The sequence below is a fragment of the Notothenia rossii genome (genome assembly GCF_949606895.1).
Source record: "Notothenia rossii genome assembly, chromosome: 2".
Lineage (NCBI taxonomy): Eukaryota > Metazoa > Chordata > Actinopteri > Perciformes > Nototheniidae > Notothenia > Notothenia rossii.
Window position 1 is genome coordinate 32,271,771 of NC_136904.1, and position 21,277 is coordinate 32,293,047.

The following is a 21,277-nucleotide window of genomic DNA, read 5'->3' on the forward strand; positions in this document are numbered from 1 at the left end:
CTGCTGAGCTCACACTTTGATACAACTGTATTATCTTTTGTCGCTATGATACTATGAGGACACAATAACATGATCAGGTGTGCCTATTACAATGAAATCAGCCCTGAAGTAAATCTTATTATAATCAAGCTTTGTTTTCACATAGCTTGATTACACAGAGAAAGATTAACAGGCTGAGAGACTGCCTGGCAGGACCTATAAATAAAGACTTGAAGTAGGAATATCTGCAGCTAGATTTTTTACCATCGTTTTGTTTAATCTAAAGTCAATATTAGAAGTGCAATACCTAATTACAATACTAACCCTTTAACATAACACATGGATTAGTGCACCTTAAAAATGCCTGCTATTATGTTTGTGTTTCCTTAAAATAGTAGACTACCCTAAAATAGGCTAAATTTAACATGCGTTCAATTAAAAGAACAATGCAAAGAAATGTTTCTGTTTTTCAAACATGGCGCATACATTACCCATAATGCAGTCCTAGGGTACTGTAGCTTTTACCCTGCAGCAGAGATGACTAATTGGACTTCCTTACATCCACACCCTCAAAACTTCCCTGTGTATAAACTTGTAAAACAAACTTTGAATTAGTATATTTAGTAGCATATGTTCCTGTTCATAGCGACAGCCAGACATCACATCAGTCCCCCCCTCCTGTTAATGCAGACGGTGACGGTCGTATTTAAAGTCGTTTCCCCTTTAAAATATTTTTTGGAAGCGTCGATGCTGTTCTGTCCAGAGCTATGAGGAGGGGAGGAGACAGGGGGTTTACCTCAGAATGACAGATGCACAGGCAGATGATACCACACGTTTCCACCATGTAGACGCAGACTAACAGATGGACTCAGCTTCACATTCACACTTGAATCCAGCATGTATCCTGCTCTGACTGCACACACCGGCTGACGTGTTCGGATTTTTCTGCAGAGATCAACAAAAACACTAACGCAGGTAAGCATGTCACTCAGTTGTGTGCTCCTATTGCATCCTCTATTCTCCCCGCATCAATTATTCACGTCAGGTCTTTTCGGGGATGAACTTTCGATCCTGCGGCGTCAGATTACATTGACAGTTATTGTGTTTTATTTTACAGATAGAGTAAAGCAGATAACGGTAAAGGTTTGCATGCCACGCAGTAGACAGCTGTAAACAAACAGAGCAGACATGCGGCTGGCTTTCAGCACCAAGGACAAAACACCGGACGCTGCTGCGTAGGGAGAAACCAGATGCAGAACTGGCAACACAGCATACCGCTTCAATGCTCCCTCTGTGAATTAGAGGCAGTTATATTAGTTTATCAGCGAGAGGTTGTTTTAAAATTCAAAGCCAACATCTCAATCTCTTTTGGGTTGAGCTGTGAGATTGCTTTTTTCTGTTTTCCTAGAAACCACAAGGTATGAGGTGGGTGATTTCCTCTGTCAGACTTACATGTTAATTTACAGTAGCTGTTTTTTCAACAGGAAGAGAATAACCATTAAATACATAATCTGTCATATTATCATAAGAGGTATGAGCTTTTAAAAACACTTTCTATCCTGACTCTCCGTAAGGAAAGACGAAAATAGGAAATGTACAATATGGAAAATCAGGATGATACTGTAAGGTGGATATAAACTGATAAGAATAATAAGGATCTTGAAATGTCTAGCAACTCCCAGTATCTGACAAAAACGGTTGATTCTTGTCTCTGGCCATCCAGATAGGGGTTTTAATTTGTATCCAGGTATTTGGATATCAGAGATTTATCTTGCAGTGCTCACATAATTGAATCATTAAAAAAGAGTTTACAGTCAATCTCTTTCTTGTTACTCTGGATAATGCACAGGTAAGAGTTTATGTAAATGGGCAGGCATCAATATCAGAGGCAGTGGTGAAGAAAACAACCTAAATTATTGTCTTATTTGCATTTATTTTTTTACCACTAAGGAGCTAAGGCTGCACTGAAAATAAAAATGAATCTTCATTAAGAAACCAAAATCAGTGAGCTCACAATTCCAGTTACAGCAAGTTTTCAGCCAATGACGCATATTAAAAGCTTTTTCATTATATCAGAACTAAATGGTACAACACCCCTTCAAATGAAAGAGCAACATTATGTTCTTCATGACTAGACCCGACCAGAAGGGAGAAACATTGTAAACATGAAGATTTTCCTTTAATTTGTCTTTATTTCTATTCAGTTTGCCAGTAAAATAATCCTAAACTATGATCTATGACCTTGTTAGCGGATGAGCTTTTAAAACTTCTTGTGTTCCCTTTATTTTGTTCACTATCTTGAATGAGGCTCCATCACTGTGGATCAGCTGTTTTGTATAGTTATTATCATTTACACAGCTTTCAGTCTGTTTAAGATCTAAATGGGAGATTCTCTAAATGATGTATGAATCTGCCACTGAAAATGAAAACCTGTCAGGCTCCATTTTCTGCTCTGTCATTTCCAAGGGCTGAAGCAGAGCTAGTCTTTGTTTCTGTGCTTACTTTCTTAATGCCAAAACCTGTTTCTTTTAAATTCCTAAAAATATTATCTTTAATCATGCTGCATTATATATGCTAATTTGATTAATCCAATGATCGAAACATGGTCTGTGACGCTTTTCTTTTACAGAAAATGGCTGCCGCAGGTATCCTCTTCACTTTGTGGATGGCCACAGTCTTTCCCACTGGACTCGGATGCCCTGCGCTCTGTTCCTGCACAGATAAATATGGCCGCCACTTTGCTGAATGCTCCTACAAAGACTTAGCTGAGGTACCGGAAGGTTTGCCTGCTAATGTGACGACTGTGAGTCTGTCCGCTAACAAGATCAGTGTGATACAGTTGGGGAGCTTTGACAATGTCACTTGGGTGACATCGCTGTGGATGGCCCACAATGAGATCGTCAGAATCGAAGAAGGGACTCTCATACCTTTGGTTCATCTGCGTAACTTTGACATCAGCCACAATAGAATCGTAGAATTTCCTTGGGAGGATCTGCAGAACCTCACAGGCCTGCATCTGCTGAAGATGAACCACAACGAGATGGTCCACCTGCCGAGGGAAGCCTTCTACAACCTCAAAGACCTGAGGTCACTCCGACTCAACAATAACAATTTCATTACGATAATTGATGGGACGTTTGACGGTTTGGTGTCTTTGTCCCACTTGCAGGTATATAAAAATCCTTTTGCATGCACCTGCTCCCTCGACTGGCTCAGAGACTGGATTTCAAAGACCATGATCACGGTCCCAGAGCAGAATTTAATCACTTGTGCAACTCCACCCAAACTTAGAGGAGAACTGATTGGAAAGTTGCCTGAGTCAAAGTGCACAAGCCCGAATGTGACAATACAAATCAAGCCAAATGTCCACAACATGACTTTCCACGAGGGCGGTGTGTTGGTCTTGACTTGTGAATTTGTAGGAAATCCAAAACCTCTGGTCATGTGGAATATCCAAAGCAAAAACCAGAGGCAAGAGCTTGTGTTGTCCTTCACTGAGGATGATTCAGCAGAATCGAAAGAGGACTCCATGATGTCCTATAATCCTTTCAAAGTCTTTAACAATGGCACTCTTATCATTTCACACATCCGGAAAGAAGATGGTGGCAACTACAGCTGCTCGGCCACAAATGAGTTTGGAAGAAGCGAGGTTTCTGTGTCAGTGGACGTGGTGGCTTTACCTAAACCAACACCAAGAAAATCAATTACCACGACGCCTGTTTTTACTAAAACGCACCCATCTCTACGCCAAACAACAGGCAAACCATTGTTTTTTGATTCTGTGCATCACTTTGAAATCAAGAGAAAAGACTTAATTAAAGTAGTACCTACTTTCCCGCCCACTGTGGAGATCAAGTCTTCTGAGGAGTCAACAACATCCCCATCACATGCTAGTAAATGTGGCTTGACTGCTAACACAAGATACATTTCTAGTCATGTCTTTAATGAGAGCGTGGAAGATTTCAAGCAGTACACATTTGACTTTGGAGTCATTGCATTAGGAGTGTCAGAAACAGAGGCAACAGTGCGACTCAATCCTCTTCTCATACCGAGAGACAGTGGCATCAACCAAGCCCCAAAAACTGCCGCAACGTCTAATGAAAGCTTCCACATTGACAGTGAAAAGCATCACGGCCTTTCTGCTGTCGGTAAAAACTCAAATGGCTTGTATCTCTGCGTTGCTGCTGATCTCAGACACTCGGCCGTGCAGTGGTCAAGAATCAAAGATGGCGTCAACACGTATATGTTCAGTGGTTTACGTCCCGACACCAACTACTCCCTGTGTCTGACGTACAGAGGGGAGGACTGTGAGGTCCAGGTTCTGTTCAGCACCAGGAGGAGGGTACCTAACCTGCTCATCATCATCTCCGTCAGCATCTGCCTCCTGACCGTGTCCACCGTGCCTCTCCTCGGTGCAACGTGCTTCCACCTGGTGTACAAATACCGCAGCAAGACCTACAAGCTGATCCTGAAGGCCAAAGATCAGTACCACATAGAGAGGAATCTCGCCCCTAACTTCAGGGCACCTCACACCGAGTCCCGGAGGAAGATTAATGGAAGCCAGCTGGACGAGGAGGAGGGGGACACGGAGAGCAGAGACGAGGACAAAGAGGCGGATACAGAAGAAAGTGTGATGACTGAGTCCTTTTCTCTGTCTCAGTGCAGGGGGAACTTAGACAACTGTGAGGTCGGGTCTGAGTTTAGTGATAGGTTACCTTTGGGAGCTGAAGCAGTAAATATTACAAGCAACTACACTTATCCAAACCAGAAATTGTTATTATGATATTGAATTATTTTGCCTTTAGGTAAAAAGCATTTTTAGTATTAGTTTGTGCCAAAGGTTTTAGTTTGCTTTAGCCTTGCAATGGCAGCAAAGACATATTGTCTGAAAAGACTCAGATAAATGTACTTGTTTTACTTGCAGAGCTGCATCAATTAGTCACTACAGAGGCTTCCAGATTCAAGGCTCTATCTAATAAAGGGTTATCTTATTTTACTTTATATTGTCCGGGGATGTTTTCCAGACAAACATTTTAGTAAAAGCTGAACTACATACTGGCCCATATTTTTTGTAGCTGGAAATATCACGTCTTTTTGTCCTATTCTTTCAAAATAGGCAACCTATTTAATTTCCCATCAAGTGGGTCTGGATCCAGATCTTTGCCAAGATACAAATAGTGATAGACAATCATGGGAAGCATGAACAAGATATGTTGTGTTCTTAAAGGTCCCATGTCATGGCCATTTCTACTGATCCTAATTCCATTGTTGAGGTCTACTAAAATAGATTTACATTGTGCAATTTTCCAAACTCACATTAGCCGCTTTCACACCAAGTACTTTGCCGTACTTAGTGCCCCGGCACTTAGTGTCCCGGCACTCATTACCCCAGGGCACTAAGTACCAATCGCGTTCACACCGGAGTACTTTTCCCTGAAGGAAGATTACGCAAATGAGCCGCTGACGTCACTTTGTCTTCTTCTGCTTTGGGTTTACTGGCAGGCCGCAAACGTATACTGCCGCCCGAAGTCCCCGGCCGAAGTCCCCGGAGTTGGGGACTGGCTTCAGTAGAAGCTGCTGGGACTCCCAGCAGCTTCTACTGAAGCCTTCCGAGTAAATCGCCAGAACGCAGACACCTCCTCATAACTCAACCGCTCCCATGTTTTTTTTTGTGTTGCCATAAGTTATTCTCTCTCCGTTGGTGCACGGGGCTAATGCTAATGCTAATAATGCTAATGCAAGCAAATAGAATGACGGCTTCAAAAAACTTTTCAGAGTTTTACGGGGCGTGGTTTGCAATTCGCCCAGCCAATATAAATTGGTACTTTGTTGGTACTTTTTTGGTACCACCTCTCTAGCAGGCACTGAAAATGGGGGTGAAAGTTCCCGGCACTAAGTACTCTTTTTGGTGTGAAACGCGACACCAAGGGTACTAACGGAACTAAACCTGCTCCACGGATTGGACTCGCTACAGGGTGTACTTTGAGGGATTGTGACTTTGCAGACCGTTACATGAATAAAAACCTTCATAACACACAAGGGGACGGGTAATAATATGGTAATAACCGGAAAAGCATGACATGGGACCTTTAAGGAATTACAATAGTAAGAAAACCTGAATCTTTTAGCACAACTATCTTTTAGTCCACCTATACCAAATATCTGTATAATCTGTTTGGATTTCCACTTGATAATAGAACAACTGGAAAATATAACCTCCAAGCTCTAAGTATCGAATAACACATTATTTATTCATTTTTGCAATAATTACCTTCTCTCTGTACATTATACTGCTGAATACATTGCTCCACACTTAAGAAACCACTGTCTTTACGCAATTATTTTATTAAAAATGATTTCATAGAGTTTAAAATGTTTATTGATTTGCTTAAAGAAATAGTCTAGTTGCTGTGTTGTGAGATCAGAACTGCGTCCATGACTATGTTATTTATAGCAGCGGCCTGCAATTAAGAAATAACATACTGTAAATCAGAATAGAGTTTTAAACAGTCATGTAATAATACACATGTGTATCAGTGAACATAAAGGCTTTATTGTTTATTTGTTTTAAATGAATTTCCAAAATGTTCTTTTCAGACAAAAACCCTGAAAAGTTTTTCTTTGGCCTGAAAACAATCTTACAAATGTATCATTATACACGAAAAACCTCTGATTGCTGCCAATATGGCACCAGGATGAGGACTTTCTTCAGAGTGTAAAAATGTAACAAAGCTTGTGTCACAAATATAACGCATTGCAAACTGAAATCGACTAGATTTAGGCAGTAGTAAATGTGCTAACTGTAACTAAAATATACCAATACTCTGTACAGTAGTTTGGAGATGATTTATTTTGGCTTCATTGGATAAATATTCTATCATAAGCTTTCAGCATAATGTAACTCAGACAGGCCAACAAGGAAAGCTCATTGTCTCATCTAGCCCATGACAAAAGACTTGGGCAAATCAAAGGTCATTTCAAATAGCTATCCGTTCACATAGCTTCGGTAAAGGCCAGAAAGAAGGGCAAAAGTTGCTATGCCAGCATTGGCAACAATTGCCTGCACTGCAAAACAAACAAAAATGAAACACAAACTGATCACAAAGAGAGTGACGATATAGGAGAAGAGTTTCAGAGATCTGGAGAAAATGTACTTATAGTTTAGCCTTCTGTGATCTACTCCTTCGATACAGCCATTAACGGCAATGGTTAGCATCATATTAAACTATCAACAATTATATGTTTTTGTTGAGGTACAACATGGATTTAAGCGTGCTAAAAGATTGTTATGAATTATTTGTCCAATAATGCCAAAAATAACTCCCTTCACCAGCTTTAGTCATCTCATGAGAGTTTAAACGTTTAGAAAAACTGTGTTATTTCAAAGAGAAACACAATGTGTCCCAGAGCTATGAGCTTTTCAGTTGTACTGTGAGCAATTTCTATGAAGAAAAAACGGTTTTCATGTTGAATAAAACTTGGTGTTTGAAAAAAGCTCTCTATGTTGCTGGTAAATGTGGACAGCTCAGTATTTTCCACCAAATGTACTGCAGTGTGTAACAGTACGGGCACTTATGAGCGCCTCTGTGAAGTTATTGCCTTATTGTACCTGGGTCATGTGTCCATCCTGTCGTATTTCCAAGAGTATTATGTTAGGAGGCCTGCATGCTGTCTGTTGTCCTGTATGCTGCGTCTTGGGTAAATATTCTTGACTTAAAGAGTAACTTTGGGCCTGTATTTGTCTTTATTGGTTTTATACCCCTGTAACAAAGATAGTAGTAGGATTTACCAAAGTGTTGAAATATCCTCGCTTACTCTCCACTAACTGTGCCTCAATAAAGTTTTGAGAAAGGAATACTGAATGATTGCTCAATTCTCAGTCTCTCTTTTTCCCTCAGAACCTTTAGATTTTAAATAATCATTGTATATGATATATGCTTTGAATGAAGTTCATTCAATACATTTGTCTTTTTGGATTTGATAATACATTGTAAATAGGTCAAGTAATAAACTAATTAATTGAAAAATAGCGGGATGACAACAAGAGGGCTGGGTAAACGCTAAACCACTAGTAAATATACCATTTATTACACTGATTACTGACGCCAAAAAAAACAACCTTCAAATGATTCAATAATAAAGCAATACATGTCGATGAATGTACACAACATTTTAACTTTAAAATGGAATAAATATGAAGTCACACATTCAACAAAAACACTGTGCTTTATGGCACATTTTTGCAGTTTATTACTTAGTAAATTACTTTATTTACTTTGCTTTAAAGGGTGAGTGTGTAGCATTCAGAATCAGAATCATAAATCCTTTTTATTTCCCTCAAGGGGTAAATTTACTGTACATGGGGATTTATAAGCGGAATTAATATTAAGTATGCACTGAGTACACTTTTAGAACCAGTACATGACGACATAACCTGAGCCAAAGTGTACTCAGTTACAGCCCTGAACATTGTGCATGTCAATAATTCATTACTTAAAGTCCTCAACAGTACTGTACAAGCAGATCACAATACAGTCTAGTCTTTTTGTCATTCATATTATTTTCAATGTTTTTGGGAATTGGTGACCTTGTTAGTTTGAATTTCTCTATTTACACGCCAAACCATTTTATTTGGGGCCCTTCATGACATATATCGTTATTGAGCGGCATACTTTCCAAATAAAATGTTGCCTGCAGTATACTGCGGAACACACTAAGCAGATAAAGGTATTTCATTCAGTTTTATCTTGGTTTGTTGGTGCCTCAGTGGACTGGACTGGCTCGGGAGCAGGCGTAGCGGCCTCTTTCCTACTGCCTTTACTGGAGCTGCGGTTGGGGGTCCCGTTCAGGGTGCTTTCTGAGGTCTGCAGTGTCTGGAAGTGCTTCCTGGAGCCCAGCAGGGATGGGTTGTTGACCAGTGTGTACACCAGTTGCCAGCGACATTGAATCCTCCGACGGCTTGTAGCCTTGTTTGGCCTGTTCACCTGAATCCCTGAAAGCATGGAGGAGCAGGCAGTCAGGGCAGAACGAGACACCGGACTATGGAACGACTGAATATAATGCATGTTTCTGTACAGCTGTTTGTATGTTTTGAAAATCTTACAAAACTTATCATATTGTTTTTCATATTCAATAAACAGTTTTAGGAGGCGCCAGGGAAACCATGGGAGATTCAACTTTCTTAAACAGACCTAATATCGGGAATTAAACCTGAAAGGTTGGAAATGTACAATACTAAATCATCAGCATATAATGACACTTTATGTTCCTTCTCCATACTAAAGAAAGGAAGAAATTGTAAACAGCATGGCAACACTTTGAAAAGGAGTGGACAGAGAAGACATCATTGTCTGGTGGTACCTAAAGGAACATAATCCAATCGATGGATAAAGTAATTTCATCTAAAATATGACATTTGGGTCTAATCCAAAATCTTGACACGGTCAGAAAGTAAAAGTCCTACTCAACCCGGTCGAACGCTTTCGATTCGTCAATGGATATAAGTACTTGAGGATTTTATACAGGACTGCTGGGATAACATGATATGAAGGTTGAAGAATGACAAACAAATGTCTATTTTTATAAAACCTTCTTTGATCCCAAAATGTTATGGGTTGAAGCACTGAACCTAACCCTAATCCCTGTCTAGGTGTATATCTAAAATCTTGGCTAGCAATTCTGCATCTAAATGTAGAACACAGGTTTAGCGGACCTTTGTCCTTTTTCAGGAGTATAGCTTACATGCCTGAGTATGAAAATATTATTGAAGACTTAAAGTAACAAAGGGGGTGAATGTTGGTGAAGAGGATATGTATTATATATTTGTGTGTTTCTTCAAGGTCTCTACCTTCCTCTGCGTCTCTTATTTTCTGTCCAGCTCTGCCTCCCTCCACCATCATGTCCAGCAGCAGGCCACAGAAAGCCTTCATCACCGGGTGTGACTGGCTGACCTCCACCTTCAGGAAGTGGGCGTAGTATCGGTAGGCTGGAATGCATCAAAGTTTGCAGAATGTGGCTTAAAACTTTTACATTTTCAAATCTCTCAAACTGTTAAAAAACAATCAAAGATGATACCTGGGTCGTAGGACTCTGCAGTTCGGTGAAGAAGACTGATGTCAATACGACCAAGGTGGATGATGTTGTACAAAGCTGTTATCACTATTCTCCAAATTGCAGCTACCAGTCCCATCATGATGTTGATCAGGAACAGCAGATAAGTCAAGAGGAACAAACTCTCTCTGCAAATACCCCCAAGCAAATTCAGAAATCATAAAGATGGTTGCCTTTATTTTCTTTATACAGGTAAAGGTGCGTTGTCGCTTGCCAGCGGGCATGTCTGAAGCTAGATCAACAACCAATCACCTGAATCTCCCGCCCCGGACACACAAGCAGCGGTTTGATTGGCTAGAGCTTGTACTGGCATATGATTCGATTGGCTGACGCTTCCGTCGAAGCTTCAAAAGTTGAACATTGCTCAACTTTTGCAGCGAACACCGCGAGAAAAGCTACGCTTAGCTCCCACAATGCGTTCTTGCGTTTTTGTTAAGCCTCGCCACATATCCACTCCGTCACAGCCAGACTTGGCTCAGTCAAATTAATGGAGAGGGAAAATAGGTTTGGCTTTTACCACATTTTAAAACTTTCTGTTTGAATTAGGGTAGGGCCCAATAAAGTCCCAGACTGACACGGAAAACACTACTTAAATGTCCAGCGCACTTCCTAGAGGCTTTGATTAGAAACTCTAAAAATCAGACTGGTTCTAGTGAAAGGTACAGTAATGGTCCTAGGCTAGGACCATTACTGTACCTTTCACTAGAACCAGTGTGTGTCTGAGATTATCATGGCTAGGACTCCTAGCCATGATAATCTCAGACACTTATTTGTATCAATCTGATCCTTTCAGTGGCACTTTATTGAATCAACATTGACAGTGGTAGCCCAAAAATACAAAAGTTACCTGTCAATTGCCTAATCAACATACTTCATCAAGAAGCTTCACATACCTGTTGTTCAAGTCTCTCGTACCGGCATCTTTTTTGATGAACGCAAACTTCGCAGTCACATGTTGAAGCACTGTAACCAGGATCAGTGTGACCCAACCCGGCCTGAGACAGAACAAGTGAAAATATAGAAGTTAAAGGTAATAAGTGTTTTGATCATTAATTATAACATTGAAATAGCGCTAAATGAAACGTTGCCGCCTCACCATGACTTTCCAGCAATTTCGAAAGCAATGATATTACGACCGTAAAAAACAGGGATAATGATCAAAAACACCAGGAACAAGAAGCAGATGAAAAACACTACAGTCTGAATCACCATACCTGTAAAAAAGAAACACAGAAACAGGCCATTATAAGAAAAGTATCCAACATTTATTTTCAACGCATTAAAGACCAAAGACGGTCTGTGCAAATCATCCAACTTATAACCATGTTTTTAAATCATATTACATATATGTTGAGTAAATATCGATGAATCCAGATTTGGTGCTCTAGTGAGTGTTTGAGGAAGCACGGCATCAAGCATTGTCCTTCAATAAGGTGAAAATCAGTGAAGATGTTCATGTGTTTTTGAGCTTTACCGAGGCAGACGATCGCAGCCTGGTATCCTGTCAAACCCATCCAGCAGACAATGCCAGGTTTAGAAGGACGGATGGTCTTCTGGCTGTTATAAATGCTGTAAACGTCTCCCTTATACAATCCTTTCAGATTTGACCTGAAAAATGGAAAGCAAGTGATAAATTAGATCCAGACCAGAAGGCATGAGAATCTAATCTCAATCGTAACGTTTGGGGTATGGATGGATGTATCGATGTATGGGTCAAACAAATACAGGGCCATTTTAAATACCCATGAAACCGCTGTCTATATTCTGCCTTTTTTTTTTTTTTACATCTCTAACTTTATAACATAACACATGCACTTATTTTACACCAAGCTATATTTTTCTATTCAAAACATCATTTAGTAGTTTTTTTGCATTTTGTTTTTGTTTGTACAGTAATATACAAACCTCATTTTATAGTTTAAAGGGTTGACAGATAAAAGCACAATTTTTACATTACATTACATTGCATTTAGCTGACGCTTTTATCCAAAGCGACTTACAATTTCAACTTTATAAATTGAATATACATTTTACCATTAGTGGGTTTGTTGAACTGCCCCCAAGTGGCAAGTAAATTAACCGACTGCTCTAAAATATGAATTTTGGTTAATTTACCAAGCAGCTCAAACTATGGTCCTGCCTCTGACTGGGTTGATAGGCAATGGATGAACCCCAAGGTTTTAGTGCACGTACCTGTGAACTATCATGGACCTCATGAGCATGACAAGACTGACCAGACAAGAGAGGGTCATTGCACAGAGGTAGCACACTGAAAAACAGCATGGTGGAAAATAAAAATAAATTAGTCGCGTATTTTTATAACAATACACTCCAAGAAAGAAAAAGCAGCACCACATACCTTCAAGTAACCAAGTATAAAATGTTACAATTTGGACGACCTCCATCCTGTCGTCTGACAGAACAATCCCAAACCCAAGTAACAGAAAGGCAATGTTTTCATCAATACCAGCACGGACAATGTGGAGGACGGGGACCACCAAGACCACCAACAACAATGCAACCTGAAAGATAAACACATTCCCTTACACACTATTAATTCATGCTCCAGCAAAGCTTTATTATGTTTAAAATTCAAGGTCATGATGATGGTTTATTGAAAACGTACATGATATATTGCCACAAGGGCAACAAATGCCGATACGGCCAGTTGTAGTGGAAATCTAAAAACTGAAAGACAAAAAAAACTACTGTCACAGTTGAGCTTATTTCAGTCACAGACATTTTAGAATCATTATAGAAAAATACTTTAAATGATGGTGTCAACTTACAGCAGAGTATGACTTAAATAGAAAATGGCTAATATGACAAACAGAAGCTCATCAGGTAAGGGTGTACACACCTTTTTCTGGCATATAAATATAACTCTTTGGCACCTTCAGTATTCTCTCTGCCAGTGTTGGTTTGTCCGCAGATGAAGAGCTACAAAAGGACAAAATCTACCTTATGTTTACGATGGAGCATTAAGGACATTGTGCGTCAAACAATTAGGGAGCTGGGGGGGAGGGATTCCCGGAAGAAACACATATTTCCCGAGAAGAAAGTCATACATTTACGAGAAAACCACTTGGATATTGGTTTGAGTTGTAACTCTGCTAGAAAAAACTCAGTATTTACAAGAATACATCTGTTTATACAACCAAAATCAAGTTACGTGGTTAACCATTCTCAATGTGTAATAAAGGTACTTTAAATGTTATATTCTTATATTATTATTGATGTCTGCTTTATCTCCATTTACCTGGCATTTGAGGACTTTTTTTTTAGAAGGGATTTCACATAGTCGGTGTAATAGCTGCTGTCAAGGTCCTGTGAACAAACACGTTGTAATCAAATTATCACAATTTGAAGATAAAAAACACTGTATTCCTTTGTTGTAAACATTATAAAAGAAGACCAGTTTAGTGTTTTCCGGATTTTTTCCAGGCCACAAGAATGTCCCTTTAAAATCATTAGAAATAAACCGCAGACAGATTAAAGCCACTGTTAAACAAAAACTCTGTTGTATTTTTAGTTTGAAAGGTAGAAAGTATCACAACCCTCGTCATAATCTGCTCAAGGATGCTGATTTAAACCCACTGCTGTTCCACTCAAGCTGCTTACAGTAATCATGGTTATGTTTTACATTGTTGAAATTCAGGTTCTTTCCTCAGTTTGACCATGAGCCTGAGATTTACATGTTGGCATTTTCACATATAGGATACACATATATACAAACAAATGTTGAATGTTTACATAAAGGACAAATACTATTTGTTTGTATTGTCAGATTTTCTTCTCACCTCGTCAGTCTTTGGTCCTTTGACGAAGAGCAAAATGAACTGGACACAGATATATGCGAAGCAGGCCAACTGGGGAAGACTTGCAAGCAAAGCATAGTATGTATAGATCTGTGAGGAGGGAAATAAAGAGAGGTTGTTCAAGATAATCTGTTCTTTAAATTATTTTACAGAAAGATTAAAGCTGCAGTAGGCTAATCCATATTTTTATATGAACAGTATTTTAAATGTAAAGTGAAACATGAAAGTTATTCTGACTGTAGCTCTGTCACCACAAATACATATCACCAGACTCTTTGTGTTTTAGTGTTGGTTAACAAACTGCAACTTTAATGTTTTATTTTAGTCTCCAAGCTCTTATTAAAGTGGTTTTCTGCTGTTAGAGGTAGCTATTTTCATTCAAACAACACCGATCAGCAAACAGAACAAACTAAGTCTAGATTTATTTGTTGGGGGATTTGGGAGACCAAAATAAAAGAGCTAAAAGTAGAGCAAAGGTGGATTGTAATATGGTTCTAAGTAGATTGCTTTGTGCTTGTGCGGTTTGTGCGGTTACTGTTGGCTAAATTTACTATAACATAACATCATTTACGGTAATATACCATAACATACCATAACATTTAAAGCTTCGACTGCTGCCCCCAAGTGGCCCAAAAAAATAAGCTAATGCAATTAAAAAACAGCTTTAGTTTGTTTAATTGTGTATAATTCGATGTGAACTGAGGTTCAATGATCTTACAAACTGTGAGGCAATGTAAAGTTGCAAACATCAGAGGTTTAGCTTGAACTAAAACAGCTCTGATTGTAATAAGTCCTTTTGGTAATGGAAATCAAGGGGCAGCACTGCTGGCAATATTGGATTTTGTTTCAATTTGTAAATCAATGTAACGAAGGCCCTTAAATTCAAGGGGTTAGTCTATGGCAGACATTCCAGTCCAGTTAAACCATTAATGAAAATGTCAATATAAAACTACAGTGTTGAAAAATAAACATGTTGTTGTTGGTGTCTCACCTCTGGAGTCTTTGGACAGTCGAACTTCTGCCATACGAGGACCGCGAAATGACTGAAGGAGAGAAGCGTCCCAAACACATAACCTGCTTTGTGCTGCAGAGTGCAACAGACCATTAGAGGATAATACAGGATGGGGTAGTAGAAGATGGCAATTACCTTCATGTACTCTGAAAATCAAGGGGCATAAGAAGAGGATGTGTTATTCCCTGATGTGTTGCCTCCCATGGGTTACCCGATATTGGACAAACAAAAAAGACGGAGCAAAGTCCAGTCTGAGTTGCTTTGAGTCAAACATAAAAATGTCCACCTTTAATCTCCTGTGGAGTATCTTTGGAGAAAGGCAGCGGGTCCGGGGCGATCACCAGCATTGACAGCTTGCTGAACAACAGCCCAAAAACAGCCATGACCAGGCCTTTGTGCTGAGTCTGGTCCAGGAAGTTGGCAGGACTGTGTGATCATAAACACGAACCTTAACATAAAAGTAGACAAAACCTGCAATCTAAAGTCCTATTTATGTCCAGACCTCCCAAATTCACCTGAAGATGGAGGACGATCCTCTTGTGAAGCCTTGGCATAATTTGTTTTTCCTGGAGAGAGCTGCCAGGATTAACATGACCACCAGCTACAGGGACACACAACATTCATTAAGACTTTATAATGCTTAAAGAAAAACATGTGATTAACTTTAATACTGGAAAACCTGTTTTTGTGAACACTTAAAACATTTGTCTTGATTAGCTACTGCTGAATTTTGTCTTGAAAAGCCGCGTTCACACCGGAGTACTTTTCCCACAATAGTTCACCAGAACTACGATATATTTGCGTTCACACCAAAAAGCCCCAGGAACTAAATTAGTTAATGAAAACCTTTTTACCCCCTTTTCAGTCCCTGAGAGCAGGTACTTTCGTGGGACAAAAAGGTTCCTGTGTCTGATTGGCTGGGCGGATTGCAAACCACGCCCCGTAAAACTCCGTAAAAAGTTTTGTGAAGCCGCCATTTTATTATCCTGGCATTGCATTATTAGCATTAGCATTAGCCCAGCGCAGAAACGCAGAGAGACTAACTTATGGCAACACAAAATAAAACATGGGAGCGGTGGAGATGAGGAGGTGTCGGCGTTCTGGCGATTTACTCAGAAGGCTTCGGTAGAGGCTGCTGGGACTCCCAGCAGCCTCTACTGAAGCCTTCCGAATCGCCAGAACGCCAGAGAAATCGCCAGTCCCTAACTCCGGTGACTTCCGGCCGGGGATGTTGGGCGGCAGCGCCGTGAAGTTGTTAGCGTACTGCCAGTAAACCCAAAGCAGAAGAAGAAGAAGTGACGTCAGCGTCTTCATTTGCCTAATCCACCCCCAGGGATTTATTCCAGTGTGAACGCGATCCGTACATAGTTCATCAGAACTAAAGAGTTCTGATGAACTAAAGTGGGAAAAGTACTGCGGTGTGAACGCGCCTAAAGTCAAAAGCTGATTGACCAAAGTCTTGGAAAAAATTCCAATTCTCAATATCACCTCTCTAAGTCATACTTTACTCTTCCTCCTTTAGGTAAATATTGTGAACTTATTTGTGTTTCTTTTTAATTAGTGCTATATATAGCTTTTGCCTGCTACAGTATCTCATTAAATCCAATTCACGAAATAACAAAGCAAAGCAGCTTTGAAAATGCAATTGGAAGTTGTAATAAAGCGACCAATCAGACATGAGAACGTGCATCAGAAACTCATTCTTCAAAGAGGATACTTCAGACTATGATGCCTTGTTATTTCTGCTGCAGTGACCCAGTATTCCACATTATTTTCTGAACAGGCAAATCGGTCAATGTCCGTTCTACAGTATGAGAAATGTTCTGACCAAGGTAAAGTGGCCCTGACTTCTAAATGGCTAAGAACAAAATATGGCAAACATCATTAAATGAAATGTCTGCCTAAATCAAAGGAAGCAGGATGCAAAAACTTTAGAACAAAACCTAAACCCTTTGTTTTCTAGAGTTGTTTTATGGTTTGCTCATTTAATATTTGTGCAAACAGAGCAGAGCCAGCCACTTTGTAAGCTGTCTGAGGCTAATGTGTTGCTATACAACGGTCTGATTAACTGTGAAATACATTATGGCCAAATGATGGGGCATTTTCCTTTTCCAATTTTGATATCTCTGTTTTAATTTCATACTTCAATAGTTTATTTATTTGACATCACTTGGCTATAAAGGGTCACAACACTAAACGGTTGGGAACCAGCACTCTAATACACCAACACTAAGCAGATGTGCAATATACTTACAGATATCGACAGCATGCATATGTGGAAGAGCCTGCCTTCCGCTGTGGGGTCACATGGCAATATAACTCTGATAAAAAAATGCAAAACACATTGAAATTAAGTAAAAGCTGAGTTATTTGCAGATATGGCACAACATGCAAATACTTAAAACAAGAGACACTTATAATTTCAATTGCTCCAAATTTTGCTACTGCCAAAATAGTGCCACAGTTTTATGATTTTCCCATTTGATAAATGTAATTGCGATTGATGGGTATATGTACTGTACATATAATCTATATCTTTAAATGTATATGATTGCATCTCTGAAAATGTTCCAATTAAAAGAAATGTCACTTTTTTCTGCACAAAATCACCAAACAACCCTTTGACACCGTCAGTTCTGCTCTTTTTTATCTTCAGGTTTTATACTCACTCTTTGGGGGGTTGGGTTGGCTCTGCGTTATTTGAGTACCAGTCTGAATAATCATAATAAGAATATTCAAAAGGCTCAAATTCCACCTTGCTGGTATTCATGGCCGCTGTTCAGTCGAGTCAAACAGGATGCAGTGGGATGATTAAAGATCCAGAGGATCCAGGAACCCTCGCTCAGCGACCTGCTGGTGCTGAAACGTGTCGGGACAGTTTGGACAAAACACCCAGAAACATTCCAGGTCAACAGAGAGCTCAACAGCAGATTAACAGCTGCACAGGGGGGAGTGTGAGGGGAGAGAGAGGCTCAACAATACAGCTTGTAATAGAAATTCAGAAATCAACTTAAAAGGTGCTTTTTTAAGTGATTTTGTTTTTCTTTGATGCGGAAGTTAATCTTTATAATCCTGGCTTTATAATTCAAATTCAAAATATTTGATTTTGATGCCACTTTGTACTACTACTGAGGGAACACAAATAAATAAAGACTTAAAGTCTTATTTAAGTGTTGATTATATTTCACATCATTTATCCAAATCTGTAAAGTAAGTAAACGTATTAAATACATGCAGTGGAGTAAAAGTACACCATTTACCTCTGTATTGTAGTGGAGTAGAAGTACAAAGTAACAGAAAGTGTAAATACTTAAGGAAAGTATCTCAAAATTGTACTTAAGTTAATCTACTTAGTTACTTAGTTATTATCTCAGTTATTGTGATGGCACTTTTCTTAAGTTTTACAAACCAAAAATGTAATGTATTAATAGATACAAAATCAGTCAGCAGATTATATATACTAATTGCAGCCTTATTTAAATATATTTAATCTAAGAAAGTTTTGGTTTATGCCTAAATGTCATGAATATTGATCTCTCTTTTTGTGCCTATGAACATTTTCCTGTTTTTGCTGATGAATTCAAACACCAAACTATCCAAACAAAAGTAAAAAACTAATTTCATTAATTTCCTCAATCACAAGAATGATGTTTGATACATTTGAATGTTATATGTGTGTTGTTTTCATGTTGAAGCACTCTTGGTAAGATTAGGCAATGCAACGTGGTTCTAACCTGTTTGCCTCGCTCCGCCTGTTACTAGAGAGACTAATCTTATAATAAGATGAAAATCTCTGATTTAAACAGGGGCAACCTTTGTGTGAAGAGAGCTTAGGAAAGGCCAAAATGAGAATGTGGATGGTTTGACACGTGAGGTAAGACTTCAGATTAGAATCACTCCAAACTAATGTTTTACTTGTGATATAAAGAAAGAAATGTATTAAAGGTGCCAGCAGCAGATTGACTGATCACCTGAAGACGTACACAGACCTTTAATCTTTGAAAACTGGAGCATAAAGATGGATTCAGTGATTCCAGGACATTTTGTTCTTCACTTGCATCATGAAGATTATTTTACATTTCCGGCCATTTGAGAGCTGAAAGGGTCTTAATCTGGATGTGTGAGCTCACTCATATGAAAAAGGCCTCAGAGGGCCAGCTGATCTGATCCCAGGATTTTCTGACTGAGGGCCTTGCACGTGAGGCTAAAACACTCAACTGTTGCTGCTACATAAAAACCAATGAAACGCAGACACATGTGCTGGAGGCTCTTAAAGGTTTACCAAGAAGTTGCTCTTAAAAGACCAAGCAAAGCTCTTTCCCAGAGCTGTCTGTTGAGATTTCACTTGAACTACTCGCTTACAAACTAAAACAAATATTTGTATGCATGTAGCTCTGCTCCTTTGATGTCTTCAATGTGTTTGAATCAGAGGGTAAAGTAATACTCAGTGACATCTCTTATCAGACTGACATTTTATTGAACACCAACACTCGCTTCAACTATAACCGTCTGCTTTCACAACTCGTTTCAAAGTGGGGAACCATATTTCCATTACATTGTTATAATGTCACTATGCAGATGTAAAAACAAAAAATATAGCCTCAACTTTAACTCTGTAGATCAAGAGAAAGACAGGAGACATGTCTGTCCTTTTCTAAGTGATGCCTTTTGTTTTTTTGATTTGCTGCTGTCTACTTTTTTGCCATTTGCTTCTAAGCACAATCTTTTTAGCCATACTAGTCTCTACCTCTTTGGTTCAGATGGATTGCCTTGAAGTTTTGTAGAAACATGGTTCCCAGAGGAGAAATCCCAATTACTTTGGTAATACCCTGACTTTTTCTCTAGCTCCAAAATTCTGATTAGCAAATGTTAGTATACTAAAATAAGAGGGAGAACTTGATCAACATCAAACCTGCAAACATCTGCATGTCAACATTGTCATTGCAGGCCGAGGTAAGCCTTCACCTCAAAGTACCAGGTAGGCTTTTTAGCGTACTGTAAGTTCTGCTCTACAAACCAGTTTTGGGCCATTAGGAGTCGATGTAAGTCCGTAGGCATCTTGGTATTCTTGGCTCTAGAAGTAACATGCGAGGATAGAGCAAAGTACAACTTAATGCCTATTTCTAAGGGGAACAAATCATTTTAAACTTTCATGAACTGAAAACACACTTTGAAAGGGTTAAAGGTCATACACACGGACACCTAAACCAGTCAACACTGAGGTAGTAACATGTCAATCACAACATTGCCCCGCCCTTTAAATGGGACCAGGATTTGACAAAGTGGAGAAAATGCTGTAATAATAAAGAAAGATTGAAGCCAACAATAGAGACCATAAACCCAATGAGAAAAATGTTTACTAAGGTAATACAAAATCCCAGGGTCAGTTTCATCCCACAGGCCATAAGACTGTTAAACACCTGAACTTTTGAAACAACATCCACAACATTCATCTGGCTGCAATTTCGAAATTATTTATCTAATTTATCATATTCAATCACTTGTATATAGACTCTTATTGCACTATTCCACAATTTCACAATTTCACAATTTTTCTTTTTGTATTTACTTGCACTATTTGTTCTGTTTTTTTGTTTTATTGTGTTGCACTGTTGGAGGAGCCTGTGACCTAAGATTTTCCTTGTCATAACTACACTGTAGCTATGTACGTACGTCCATATTGGCTTCACTTTTCAGATTGCTTCCTGATCATTTGACCTGTGAGGACATGGTCGAATATTATAAACGCTGTTTTGCTTGTCAGACCAGCAATTTTAAATTTCCTAAATTGTTCATGAATTTTCAAATGAAAGCTATCTGTGGCAGCACAGAACAGCAGTATCAGTACTGTATCTTATTTAAACCTTCTTTCTTCTATGTTTCTATCCATCTATTATCAAGGTCCTCTCAAGTAAGGTTAATCACCTAAAGATAAAACTCATGTTCATATCAAAGAAAAGCCTTTAACAGGCCCTTAAAACTAATCAGTTTGTTCCATACTCAAATTGGAACTATAAGAAGAAGAAATTGGCCTTCTGCAAACTGGGTAAATTGTTTCAAACAGTGCATCTGGATAGATGTGTAAACAAACTGTAACTCAACTCCCAACTCTGTGTGTGTGTGTGTGTGTGTGTGTGTGTGTGTGTGTGTGTGTGTGTGTGTGTGTGTGTGTGTGTGTGTGTGTGCGTGTGTGCGTGTGTGTGTGTGCGTGTGTGTGTGTGTGTGTGTGTGTGTGTGTGTGTGTGTGTGTGTGTGTGTGTGTGTGTGTGTGTGTGTGTGTGTTAAAACTAGACAGAAGAGGGCACTATTTCACTGCATTACAGTGTGTCCAGTTCTCAGTAAATTCAATTTTGATCCA

The 21,277-nt window shown here is 39.2% G+C and overlaps 2 protein-coding genes across 2 annotated transcripts; one reads left to right on the forward strand and one right to left on the reverse strand.

Moving 5' to 3' along the window:
- The first annotated feature begins 799 nt into the window (after positions 1-799).
- On the forward strand, positions 800-7,846 carry LOC307030766 (immunoglobulin superfamily containing leucine-rich repeat protein 2-like). The gene is made up of 2 exons (XM_079667409.1): positions 800-954; positions 2,609-7,846. Exon 2 carries the CDS (start codon positions 2,612-2,614, stop codon positions 4,760-4,762), a length of 2,151 nt encoding a protein of 716 aa, XP_079523535.1. The 5' UTR covers positions 800-954; positions 2,609-2,611; the 3' UTR covers positions 4,763-7,846.
- A 439-nt stretch (positions 7,847-8,285) lies between these two features.
- On the reverse strand, positions 8,286-17,745 carry LOC307029527 (receptor for retinol uptake stra6-like). Its single transcript, XM_079665616.1, has 17 exons — positions 17,589-17,745; positions 17,174-17,240; positions 15,435-15,520; positions 15,206-15,345; positions 14,899-15,065; positions 13,890-13,997; positions 13,349-13,416; positions 12,950-13,029; positions 12,716-12,777; positions 12,449-12,611; positions 12,283-12,358; positions 11,564-11,697; positions 11,186-11,303; positions 10,983-11,084; positions 10,054-10,217; positions 9,827-9,964; positions 8,286-8,971 (listed from the first exon to the last, which is right to left on the reverse strand). Exons 1-17 carry the CDS (start codon positions 17,687-17,689, stop codon positions 8,712-8,714), a joined length of 2,034 nt encoding a protein of 677 aa, XP_079521742.1. The 5' UTR covers positions 17,690-17,745; the 3' UTR covers positions 8,286-8,711.
- Positions 17,746-21,277: the final 3,532 nt, after the last annotated feature.